General features: G+C 39.1%; 1 protein-coding gene across 2 annotated transcripts in view; it reads right to left on the bottom strand.

Moving 5' to 3' along the window:
* The window catches only part of TRPM3 (transient receptor potential cation channel subfamily M member 3), a gene marked incomplete at both ends in the record, with an annotated part of 416264 nt that overhangs the window by 114490 nt on the left and 288981 nt on the right, over nt 1–12793 (bottom strand). For both annotated transcript variants that reach the window (XM_082013364.1, XM_082013365.1), the window contains one exon: nt 3933–4104. In XM_082013364.1, the coding sequence (XP_081869490.1) occupies nt 3933–4104 (172 nt within the window). The remainder of the gene's footprint in view (nt 1–3932; nt 4105–12793) is intronic.

Genomic DNA, 12793 nt, shown 5'->3' with positions numbered 1-12793 from the left:
CCTATCATTCTACAAATAGCTGTGAACCCTTGTGTTCAAAGCAGTGAGACAGAGTTTAGCATTGCAAGCACTTCCAGAAGCAGTGATCAGAAATCAGCAAACTGGCAGCAGTGAATTATGTCAGCTTGACATGCTTATAGAATCCTGCATGCCAAGAAACAGTATAAGCATAGCATCATAGCTGGAAACACAGCTGTAGTCTGCTTACTACATCACTGAAAAATCACACCTTTTGACCTGGGACATTTCATTGTATTTAAAATCTTTGTACATTTCTCATGAAAACTCCCTCCTCATTAATGCAATATTTTTTGAATGAGATGAACTAAAATTGTTTTAACTCCACATCTCAATGTAAAAATTTTTACATAAGCTGTCAAATTATCCATGCAATGTTGTACAAATAAACCATATGGCAGAGATGATCACAAAGATATTCTTCCTTCTTTCCAGAGCATATCTTAAGGTGATCTCCCTACCTTTAAATGCCTACAAAAACTCCAGGACTCAAATGTGTGAATTGGAAACCAGAAACATTTCTGACCAGATCACCTTCAATATTCCCTTTTGATCTTGAAAAAGTTTTAGAAAAGTTCATCTTACTTTCAACATTTCTTACTACAAATTTCTGTACTTTGAAACTTCATGAGTTTGAGCCAACTTATGGCTCACTGCAAGAAATGGTTGCTGGGCTGTGTTAGTAGTCGCCACTTGCGAAAATAAGAAAGACCTGCCGTGAGCATTGAAGCATAAAATTGACCTCAAGCTAAATGCACAACTGGGAGACTCTGTCCTGAACCTGCAGATTCAGACTGATCCACAAACGCAGCTGTACCCTCTGCTTGCCTGGGAAGCATTTTTAAAATTCCTGAATATCTGCTGTGGACAAAATGAGAGCTACAGAACCGGTAAAATCTAAAAACGTACAGTGGAAACAGAGTATTCGATGAAATCTTGAGTGTTCACAGGGGGCACAGAGCAAGCTTTTTATTATTATTATTTAATAGTACACTGCTGAATGCTGAATAGACACTGCTGAATGACTGAGAGTGATGTTGTATTAAGAACAAAAACATCTGAGTCTTTCAGAATTATCTGCCATCCTTAATGACCTGATTTAATCTTACACTTTATAAAAAGACTGCCACTGTCCTAATCTATTTCAAGGGAATACCATTTTCTTTCTGTGTCTTTAATAGGTAAGCACAAGCCTGAAGCTTCCCTTTGTGAATAGTGTGTGATCCCCAATGTCCAGGAGAGCTATCACTGCACTGGAGAAAGATACAGTCGAAGTAATGGGAAGTAAATAAGAAAAAATGACAAGCCTAGCCTGTAAAAGCGAGATAGGCTTAAAAATAAGAATAAAATCTGCTTTCAGTACTATTGTCCAGGGACAGGCTGTGAAATAAGAAGCGACCAACTGTTTATTAGTTCCTAAATCTATTCTGTTTTCTAGCCCTCCACTCTTTTGTTTGGCGATTAGCTAAAAACTGTACCTTTTCCTGACTCTTCAGCAAAGAAAAGTCTGATGCTGGCAGGTTTTTCTCCACCACCCATGCTCGCTACTGGAAAATGGTAAGGACAGGCACGGCTGCACACACTCGCGTTTGGATGAAGATGCCTTTGCAGCATCACCCACATACACAGGGCTGAGGATCTCCATTGCTCTGCTAGGAATGAGGGTAAGGAAAGGCATCAGAAAGTGGCCATCTGCTTGGCTGACCCAATAGGGCAGGTGGTCCTCCTCTCATCCATATGGTCACCTTTCTATTAATTAGAGGCTGGGCAGGACTCAGTCACCTTTTTTTAAAACAGAGGAAAACAAAATGTGGCAGAAACATTCTGGATGTCACTGGATGAAGATGTGCAAATCTTACCAGCAACCTTCCTTCTTAACAGTTCTCTCACATTTCTGTTTTGGAGAACTGTTGTGAGACCCAAGGGTTTTTTTAAGAGAGATTTGGTAGGAAGAGGTTATAGAGAGACTGTCACAGAGGAAAGGGAAAAGAAAAGTAAGATACATGCTCCTGCGGTGTGGGGGTGGGGCTGCAGGGAGAAACCACAGAAGAGAAATCCTTAATATTTTGTAGGTGTTTGAAGAGGTCAGGCAAGCATTTGACTTGAACCACTAAAGTTTTGAGGTTCATCCATCAATCACTTTTTAACAGAGAAATGTCTTGTCCAAACCTGAATTAAGTTAAATCTCTCTAAAGAGATTTACTTTTTACCATAAAGATTTTGACAACACAATGTTGTGCTGTAAACCGCAAAAGCTCATATTTTTCTTTTATATGTCCTCAAAATAATTATTATTTATGGCACAGTTTTCTACAGCTTGATTACATCATATATGCCATTTTCAAATGTGAATTTTTGTTGCTCATCAACAGAGGATTAGATCATACTATCTCCGTCTGTTAAGGAAATGCACAGACATGCAAACACCACTTAGGATGCACACACATTTGTGCATACCTATACGCCACTCTCCGAGAAAAAGCAACATATACTCTGATATCGTAAAAAAAAATTAGCCTGTAGTGCATGTAGTTCATGCAGTGGTGTTGAAAGGTGTAAGTAGCACACCATTTTAATTTAAGCACAAACTACACTCATCATACAGAAAGCTTTATCAAACATGACCAACATGCTAATTTATGTTCACCCCACTGTGCCTGCCTGTACTTCACTATCATCTGATGTCTGAGAGTCTAAAACATGTTTCCTAATCTCATTCCAGTTTCAAGGGCCTATATCACGAAAACTGTCATTGCTCGTAGCCTCAAAATTGCATGTTTACAGAGACTTACCAGCAGAAAGGCTGTGCATATGATCACTTTTGAAAAATGAGTTCTGTTTTCATTCCTAAAGGTAGCTTTTGCAGATACAACACTGAGTTTTGTTTGTAAGACAAAAAATCTTCCTGCCTGGCAGGAAGATTTCTTCCCTATGTACGGCCTATGTTCAATTTCTAGAACTGACCTTTTTTTTCTTTTGCTAGCACTAAGTTTCTAAAAACTAAATGATTGTAAACAGAAAAAAAAAATCCAAAATATCTAGACAGAAATTACCTCCCCATCTAAATTAAACATCTGTACAGTACAGAAATAATAATACCAATACTGAGATATCATCTTTTATTTTATCCAAACAGAAGTGCTTACTTAGGTGACTATTTACTTTTCGTTTTACGTAGGAAAGTGGTACATGATTATAAATAAAAAAATTCGTAACTTTGAGAGAAAAACTGGGGCTTCAGTCTGATCATGATACGGAATGTGTTGTCATGATTATACAAGATGAGATGAAAGGACCATCATATTCTGCCTCTGGCTGTGGCTAATGACAGCTGCCTAGGAAAAACTAATAAACATAATGCAAACATATAGTAACACTTCAATGGCATACTCTCTCTCCCTCGAAACATCAATAGTTCTGGGACTGCCCGAGTTGTCCAGTCATTTCTCCGGTGATGATGCAGTATTTATACTTCTATACACCTCAGTCATCTCTCTTCCAACCTGCAAAGTCTTTATCATAAAAAGCTCTCCCTTACTTTTTGTCACGCGTTTCTTTACCTTTAGTAATTCCACTGTATTCTTTACAAAACAAAGGGGACAAGAACTGTATAGTTTTAAGGGGATGGGATTACCAAAGACCTAAGTTGAACTTGAAGAGCCTTGAGAAATACTGTTTGAAACTTACCAGAAACAAATTCAGCTATTTGTGCTGTATCCTTACCCACAGTTCTCTAAAATCAAATTTTATTATTTTTACTCACCATTATTTGCTTTTATTAGTTCATGCTTACCATTTTAGACAGTAGAACCACTCCCCAAAATATACAGGCCTTATTGACTATTTAAACTCATACTGTCTTTGACATAATTGCCATTATGAAAGAACATAAGCAAAAAATAGATGTTACTCACTTGTATTTATCTTCTGAAGTGAAATGTGCTTTTCCAGCTGTCTACGAAGCTTCACCTCTGCTCCATATTTACCAGTAGTGCCATTGTCAGCCAAAATAAAATGAGAATGCATACTGTTGAGCACTGTCAACTTACTCATGGGATTGGACATCGTCTGGTATGGTCGCACCACCTGCATTTTAGAGACAGAGGAAAAAAAAGAGTACTAAACAGAAAAGAGTCTCTGAACTAAACCAGTTATAAGACACCAGCTGACAAGATGATACAAAAGAAAGAGAAAAAGTCAAAATTGCTTGAAGTATTGCACTCAAGCACTGTTGTCCTCTATGTGTAAAGTAGAAAACAAGCTCAGCACTTAAACCAGTGTGGCTACCTCTTGTAAACATGGACCTTTTAAATGCAGACGCTTCTTAAAGGGTTTTCTGTGGTAACCTGTTTTAATAACATCATGGTCACTATTCCAGTGTCAAGTCCAGCTAATGATCAGTCCTCCAAACGTTTGTGTGACTACACACACACACACACACACACTGTACATCCTGTCTGCTGCTGTCTTTAAATAGCGTTGCCATAAATCCTCACCTCATCTGATCAAAATCTTTGATTCTTCCTTCAGACCACCAAGCCCCCTGTTCCAGCTCGTTCAGAGCTGCCAGCACAGGAAGTCCTCTGCAGGCACACTAGTACAGGTGAGTTCCAGTCTTGTAGAGGTGTACACACGATATTACACCACATTTTCAATTTCCTTAGAAAAAAATTATTGGCCCACTCAGCGTAGTATGAAGGCAGTTGCTTGCAGTTGCTTGTGTTCAAAACAGCTTTAGAAAGTTTCCATTCAATGGGGAGTTTGCTACACTTCCTTTGATTTGTTTTCATCAGGAGAAACTCTTCTGCAGAGTAAATCATTGCAGAGTTATCCCACTTTTAACCTCCAGACAGACCAAACAATAGCACTGGGACTCATTTTTCTGTCAGCTACTTTGGTGAGTCTCCAGTGAGACTGCACTGATGTTGCAAAAGAATTTGTGTTGTGTCGAGGGATGCTGGCCGATCATTCAAAGATGTTTGCCAGAAATATGGTTCCCTGCATTGTTTACATGTGTCTTGTCTTTTTGGAAAGACAAAACTCCTGAAAATTTGTAAAATGAAGTCCTAGCTGAAGAAATGCTGAAGTGACTTGTTACAAAACTCAGCTGGGCTATACTTCATCTTCAAGAAATTTTCTTCACAGCTCTGGCACTGTTCATTTTGCAAATCTAACAAAATCTTGTGCTTTTTAATGCACAGAAGACTGTGCTCATGTTTTGACAAAAATGCTTGCAGACAGAAATATATTCACAACTGGATTTCTTCCTAAGCTTCTCTCTCCTTTTGTTATTCTAAAGAGCTCTCTAATTGAGACATAATTCTTTATAAATAATATGTGTTAGTAATCCTTTGACCAGAGATACATGTCTCTATTATTTTCACTTGCAAATGCTTGCAGCACTTTGGTCAACTCTTGGATGGCAAGGGGAAACCTACAGACTTCTTTTGCTGTTATAAACTATCACGCAGAGGGTACTCTCTAAGCTGTTCATCCTGCAAAAGGGAGGAAATCGGTCTGAGAAGAACAAGAGGGCAGCTGGCCAAGAGCAAGGCAGGGCACTCCACTGTGAGAACAGGTGATAGCTTTGGCTCAGGTTTCTTTTATACTGTTTCTTTTGGTGTCCCATTCATAAAACATTTATTCTACAGGCGCACAGAGCTTAACAAGTATCAATAAGCTGCTGGAACATTGTCATTAATTAGCTCCCACAGACGCAGAAACCGTGCGTCCCATGCCACAGTCAGAAAGAAAAAGAAGGTTATTCCTCACACGCTTAAGAACCAAATAAAATCAAACTAAAACAGTTACAGATTTTTAAACCAATACCTGCCCCAACTCTCAATATATAGAGAGCACAGGCCAGCAAGTTCTGACAGAAGAGGAATGACTTGAGCTGCCGGTTCATAGTATGATTACAAGCCGCTGTGCATGCTACTGACAGCTTGTGGTTTGTCCCGAGAGCCACAGCTCAAAACTCTCAAACGGTGACAGCTTGATCTGCAGTTCTGATGAGCTGCAGCACCAAAGGCTCCACACACTGACTTAGTAATGCTGCTGCAGGGCAGATTAGAAGGCTAGGCTTTGGTTCTGTGTCTGCTGTTTAGCTACAAAGCAAATCTTACTCTTAATACATTTCATAGATGTGAAAATGAGAACACAATTATTTTCAATTGAACTGTTCACAGCATGCACAGTTCAACTGCTGAAATGCTTTTTTAAAAATCATTCATTTTGCAAATGATACTGTCACTCTTTTTCTGATTAAAGGATAAGCAAAATCTCTAGGTAGGCAAGAAAACCCTAGGCTTTGAGGCTATTTCCTTGAGGTGAATTGCTTTTCCACAACACCTAGCAGATTTTCAATTTGTCACTCTTGCAGTTCCCATTCCTTTGTTCTTTTCAATCCCTTATATTTTACAGGCAAGTTAAAACGTTGGGAAAACTTTGACTCTAATGCCTTCTCATCCTCCTTCTGCATTGAGAAGAGGGAATAATGTCCCCTGGCATCTTCCTCTGCAGAGTTGAAAAGAAGCATTTATGATCAAGACAACCCCTCTAAATATAAGTTAATGAATGTGACAGCAGCCATGCTGTGAAGCAGTACTCACACTGCATGGGCTGAGGGCATTCTGTCAATATAGATGAAGAGCTGGGCTAACCCCAGCAGTTGCCTTTGCACCCCAAGGTGGCAGCAAGCTTAAATTAAAAGCACTGTTATACTCTGTTTACACTCCCTGTGGGAACATGACACTCAACAAAGGGATAGCACTTGGAAAATGAGGTAGGGTAGCTCACCATGGACAATGAGCATGCATGTGTCATGTGATCCGACGCATCAATCTGAGCAGTCTAGGTGAAGGCAAAGAATTTACAACAAACTTAGTGTGTTCAGAGTAGTGGTGGAAGAAAAAGAGAGATGCGTGCTTTGCTTCTCAAAAACTAGTAGCTGTTGTTCAAATTAAGTCTTCTCTGCAGGCTCACTGTTCTGGGGTACACCAGGGAATAGAGTAGTTCCTGGTTTAATTTAGTGGATCCTGGAAGCATCATGGTCCAAATTCTCCGTATATGCTACAAATATGCCAGTCCTCATCTTCGCCCCAGGCATGCTTCCCACCTTATAGTCTGCAATGAGAGAGCTGAATCTCTTTTCATTACACCTTTCCTTAGTGTAGTTATTTTCTGACCTGGCCTGCCAGGGGCCTCTGATACTCTGACACTGCATAAAAGTTATAGTGAAACAAACTTGTGAACTAACTATTATTTGTAATTCCCCCCCCAGCAATTCAATTTATTTTCAAAGAGTAACATCTTTCTGGAAGGATAATTGCAAAATATCTCCCAAAACCAAGCCAAAATTGGTAACAACACATCCAACAACCACCAAGTAATATACACTTACAAATTGTAACTTTTATCACTATTCTGAAACATGCAGAAAATAAGTAGAGCAAAACATCATCTTTCTGACACTGTAAAAACAAAGAAGTATGAGAGACAGAAGGAAGCAGTCTTGTGCTATAAGCTAATGCTATTATTCAGGTTACTATGAAAAAAGGAAAAGGAAACACGTGAATCTTTAGAATAACATCAAGATGGATAGTCTGATGTACATGTGGTCTGGTACACACATAGAGAGCAGGTAATATGAATGCTGGTCTTTCTGACTAGACTCACCAGAATGTGTTTTAAAGACCATGGCATAAAGTGGTGGGATCTGGCTACATCCCTATCAAACTTGACAGCTTTATGACTTTTTTTCATATGCATGAATGGTAAGGAGACACTAATTCTAAGATGATGCTAATTCTTGAAAGCAGTTTTTCTGATTTGGAAACCTTTGGTAATCTCAGGGATGTAGCTGGTATTCTGAAAATGAAGGGGACTTGGTACTGGCAGAGTGAAGTCCTTTATAATGAAGCATTTACTGATGGGATCAGGGAGAAGGGAGAGGGCAGGACTTGGTGTGAAAATAAGCCTTTCTCAGTTAGTTCAGCTGTAATATACAGTAAACAATTCCACTTTAAGTTTTAAGCTTTCTTCATTGGTTATGTTTTCTGTACCTCCTGTTTGCTCTTATTTCATTGACTTGTCTTATAAATAGATGTTGGCCTCACCTGTGCCCAGTGCCATAAAAATGAATGATTCCCAAGGTCATATATCAGTCCTGTTACTAAATTCCAGCATAATACTCATCTTTCTGAAACAGCATTGAGTTATGATGTAATCAAATTGCTAACTATTAATAATTACCTGGTGACCCACTACAGCATGGAAGGTCCCCACATTTCCCGAAGAAGTTGTCTAGTGTGTTATTGTCTAGAGATTTTGAGAAGTTCAGCTCCATGACAGGCTGACTTCTAACTTCTCCATTGTGACCCTGCCCTCTGAAGTACATACAACCATCCAACTTTTCAATTTCCTCCCTACTCCACCACAGAAATCAATACTGAAAAAAGCTGAAGATACAACTGAGCAAGTAGAGCAAGACTGCAAAGTTTTGCTGTGAATATATTTGAGCACCCAGAGGAAACTTTGCTGATGATATGTTCTTACCTCCAGTTATAAAATTCAGCAACTGCACTAATATAAAAATTGGTTACTCTGAAATTGCAGTCTTTAATAAATCAGAAGCATTATCTGGAAATAGACTAAAGCCAGGCTTTATTTTTTAATAAAAGAAATATCTAAGGACGTTTGGATTCAACTTACATTTAGTCCAATATAAATTTAGCTTTTACATAAAAAGGGACAATATTTGCTCCTTATTTTTGTGATTTCAGATGTATAGGAGAGTAGGTTTCAAGCAGCAGTACACTCATTGCTTGAGTTCTATTGTTTATTTTTTCTTAATATTCTAAGCAGTACAAAATAACAGGCATCTGTTATTAGTGAAGTCCATAAAGAACATCTACAACTGGCAATGATTTTTCTTCCAACATCTGAGTTCCAGGAATTAAAATATATAACTTATTCTGGAACACAGAGTGCATGAAAGGGGTTCATATATATATAAAAAAATATATATATAATATATGACATAGATGGGATAGATATATACTATATATAACATGTATTTATAAGATAGTTATAAATTTACTGTGAGAAATTAGTTTTCTTTCTGATAACACTTTTTGCTTTTATGTAGCTTCTATCTGTTTATGCACAAGTCTACAAAATAGACTTATATTTTGGGTTGTGTGTTCTGCTGCAGTAAATGTTAAAAGCCGACCACTATTGCCTCCTTTTCACTGGCTAAAGCATTTGTTAAAAATAATAAGTATTCTACTTTTTCCAAAATTTCTGCTGAGCTTCAGTTTTGCCATACTTTAAATTGTTGAGTGTAACTGAAAGATCAATGAAGTAATATAGGGAGAGAAATACACTAGAATCCATAGCTATCACAGTACTCTGAGAGCAAATAAAATCCACAAATCTGAAGAAAATTTAGGAGTTTCTCCTTATGTCAACCTGCTGGATCCACGTATGGAAGGATTTTTATAGCAGGCATGGAAGAGTGGGTATCATAGGTTTTGTAGTGATTCCGCATAGCAGCTCAATTTTAGTTTCAATTACTTCAGTAAGAAAAAGTTCTTTTTCTCAAAACTTTAATTACTAAAAAATGCATTCTATTTAAGTCTGTAGGTTATATACTACAGCATCTTGACTGATCCATGACATCTCACAGTATGCTGAAAATGTCCTTTGCACTGGGTCACACAATAAAAGCATATTTTAAGTCTCAAATACTAGCTTCTTTGGACTAAAAATGAAACTTAGTTGAATGATTTCGCTGAGCAAAAGGAAAGTACTAAAATCAATTTTCTCTCTGTAATCCAGACACTGTTCCTACTTAGGTGACTAGGAATTAAACCCAAATGAGGACTGAACAGACTCTGAAAGGATAGACGTGCATGCTATAAAGACTCACAAAGTGCACTGTTTTAGAAAGAAGAATGGCTCTGTATGTAGGGAGGATCTTGTTTATAATCCAAATTTTCTACCAGACTGAGCAAGTCACCTTACCTTCTCAGTTCTTCTATCAGAAAATTGGAAATAAGGCCATCTTTCCCTTGCGTGCTTTCTTTTTATATTAGAATCTAAGTGTGTTAAGAGAGGCGTTATTTTCTGCTATATTGCTTTTACAGTACAGGAGTAAGACAAGTCTCTTTAGGGATCTTTAACCATCACAATATAACAAACAGAAACCAACACCAGTATCTTCTTTAACTCAGCTAGTTCTCCTTATGGCCCTGAGGAAAGTCCTTGGGATTCCTAAGAGCTGGCTGCTCTGGAGGGGCTGGTAAACGTAATAAAACTCCTCAGCCAGGACTCGGAGATCCGTTCGGGCCGGGGCCGGGGCCGGGGCCGGGGCCGGGGCCGGGGCCGGGGCCGGGGCCGGGGCCGGGGCCGGGGCCGGGGCCGGGGCCGGGGCCGGGGCCGGGGCCGGGGCCGGGGCCGGGGCCGGGGCCGGGGCGCTAGCGGGGCACAGCTCTGCTGAGCACTCCTGCCCTGCCGGGGGCAACATGCACTGGGGTGTGCGCAACGGCCGTAACCGCCCCCCGCCCTCCCTCGCCCCGAGTCCCGTGACTAAGGCAACTTCTGTGCCTATCTGATGCTGGAAGGGTATGTTTTGTCAGCTCCTCAGTTCTGATCATAATTTAACTAGACACAGTGCATATAGGCATAAAGCTGCGTTCATGCCGGAGTTCGACAGGCCTTTTACTATTCGTTGACTCCCTCCTCCCCCGCTGCATAATCCTTTGTGGCCTGTGTTTCTTGCTTAACGATGATTCATTTTACATGCTTATGGTACTATTTATACTTCCCCTTCTTGGTTCATTGCACAGCATTCGCCTCTAATGAGCCAGTCAATATAGTACACTGGGATTTTCAAAAACCTTCCTCACCAAATGCTTCTAAAGAAACTGCAGACATTGGATAAGAGGGAAAGTCCTTTGAAGGATTAGTAACTGGGGAAAGCTGAGGGGAAGGGCGGGAAAGCAGTAAGTAGGAAAAGTTAATTTTTGCAAAGACTGAGTGTTATTAAGATTTAGTGACATGAGTGGCCTACCTCAACCTGGGTCATGCTCTGTTCAACACAGTTGTAAGGGATTTGGGGTTAATAAGAGTGTGGAAAGTGTACAGCTATTTAAGTGGACTATGAAGAGTTAAAGAAACTCTTCATAAAGCAGCCTGACCAGACAATAAAATCGAAGATGAAATTCAATATCAGTAAGCATAAAGCAATATAATTACATGTGCATTAGAGATGGATAAAAGCAGAAGTGCTTCAGCACTGTATCATGCTATAGATCAATCACTTTATGAAAATATTAGGGGCCAGGAGGTTCAGAGGAAAAATTTCAATTTTGTCTATCACAGATACATTTCAAAGGTATTTTTGTCCTTAGTGATGACTCTGTAATTGTAATCTGAGTGATACAATTATGTCTGCATTAATGGAAGACTTTACCCAAATTTGTCTTCTTTACTGCTTTTTAAACATTTGTCACTTTCTGTCTGATGATCAGACTAAGTATTAACCTTTTTTATTTACCAGAAACCCTTTTTTTTTTTTTAAAAAAAAAGTTAGCATACAACTGCCTGGTTTCCTATTAAATTGGAAGGATATTTAGAGGAAAACATCCCTTAAAGAAATCAGAAATCGGGGGGGCTGTTCCAGTTGGCTGGAACAGCTGCAAACACAACTTCTTTCTTCAGCTTTTTGTGTAAGAGAAGGCTCCAGAGCCTCTTTAACAGGTGGCAACCAGCTGAGAACAGAGGTGGGTAGCCTTCCAACAAGTGGAAATAACTAACGGAGGAATAACAATGTCCCAAAATTCATGGCTCGTTTGATGTGCTTTCTTGCCTTCTTTCTTCTTGTAATAAAGCGTGCTTATTTGACATTGATGTGTACATCACACTACTTTAACAAGATGCACCTTTTAACTTTCGCACTACATCTCAAAAGAGTTCATTAGTGACTCAGAATTACTGCTGCAGAGTCTCATCCTGCTTGTTTGTATTTATTGGTAACTATACGATACAAGCCCTGGTGGTATTAGAGTACAAAACCCCATGCTAATACAATTCCCCCTAATGGCTATACTTTCATAGTGAATTGCAATGAGTTCCAGTTGGATCAGTTTCTTCATACTCATTGTAATTCCTTCTGATCTAACTGATAATTGAATCTTCTTTCCCTTCGCAACTTGCTAATGGACAGACAGAGAAGAATGGTTTAGAATGTAGACAAGAAAAACATTCATGATGCAGAATGAAGACTATATCTTTTCTCCACTCAAAGTTAGCCACTCGTTCTCGAGCAAATTGCTGGGGAATGAACCAGAGGTGAGGAAAAAAGAAGGGCTCAGAAAAGCTTCAGGTAACGTATAACCAGTGTAAGTAAACTTTTCAGGTATTTAAAATAAGGGGGTTAATCCTTCTGAGTGACAGTATAGGTTGAAAAGGGAAGAATGATGTGAAAGAGTACAAGAAACACCGACTCTGCCCTTCAGAAGGTGACCAAAATAATGATTTTTTTAGGTCTGATCTCATGCCCAATACATTTATAAGGCTCTTCACAACTGCAGTACTAAAAATGTATAGGATGGAATATATTATAAGGGGGACAATCTGCAATTCTGAATTTAACCAATCCATCATAGTATTGTTTCAAAATAAATCAGACTTCAAGCTTTGCAGTCAATGTTTTCTTAGGCACTTTTCAAGGGTGCACAGTGTTCTAAGTATGAAACTTCAATACATTTTC

Source organism: Phaethon aethereus, assembly GCF_964289735.1.
Source record: "Phaethon aethereus genome assembly, chromosome: Z".
In the NCBI taxonomy this organism is placed as follows: Eukaryota; Metazoa; Chordata; class Aves; order Phaethontiformes; family Phaethontidae; genus Phaethon; species Phaethon aethereus.
Note: the sequence above shows the minus strand (reverse complement) of the source record. Positions and strands in the feature narration are given on the sequence as shown.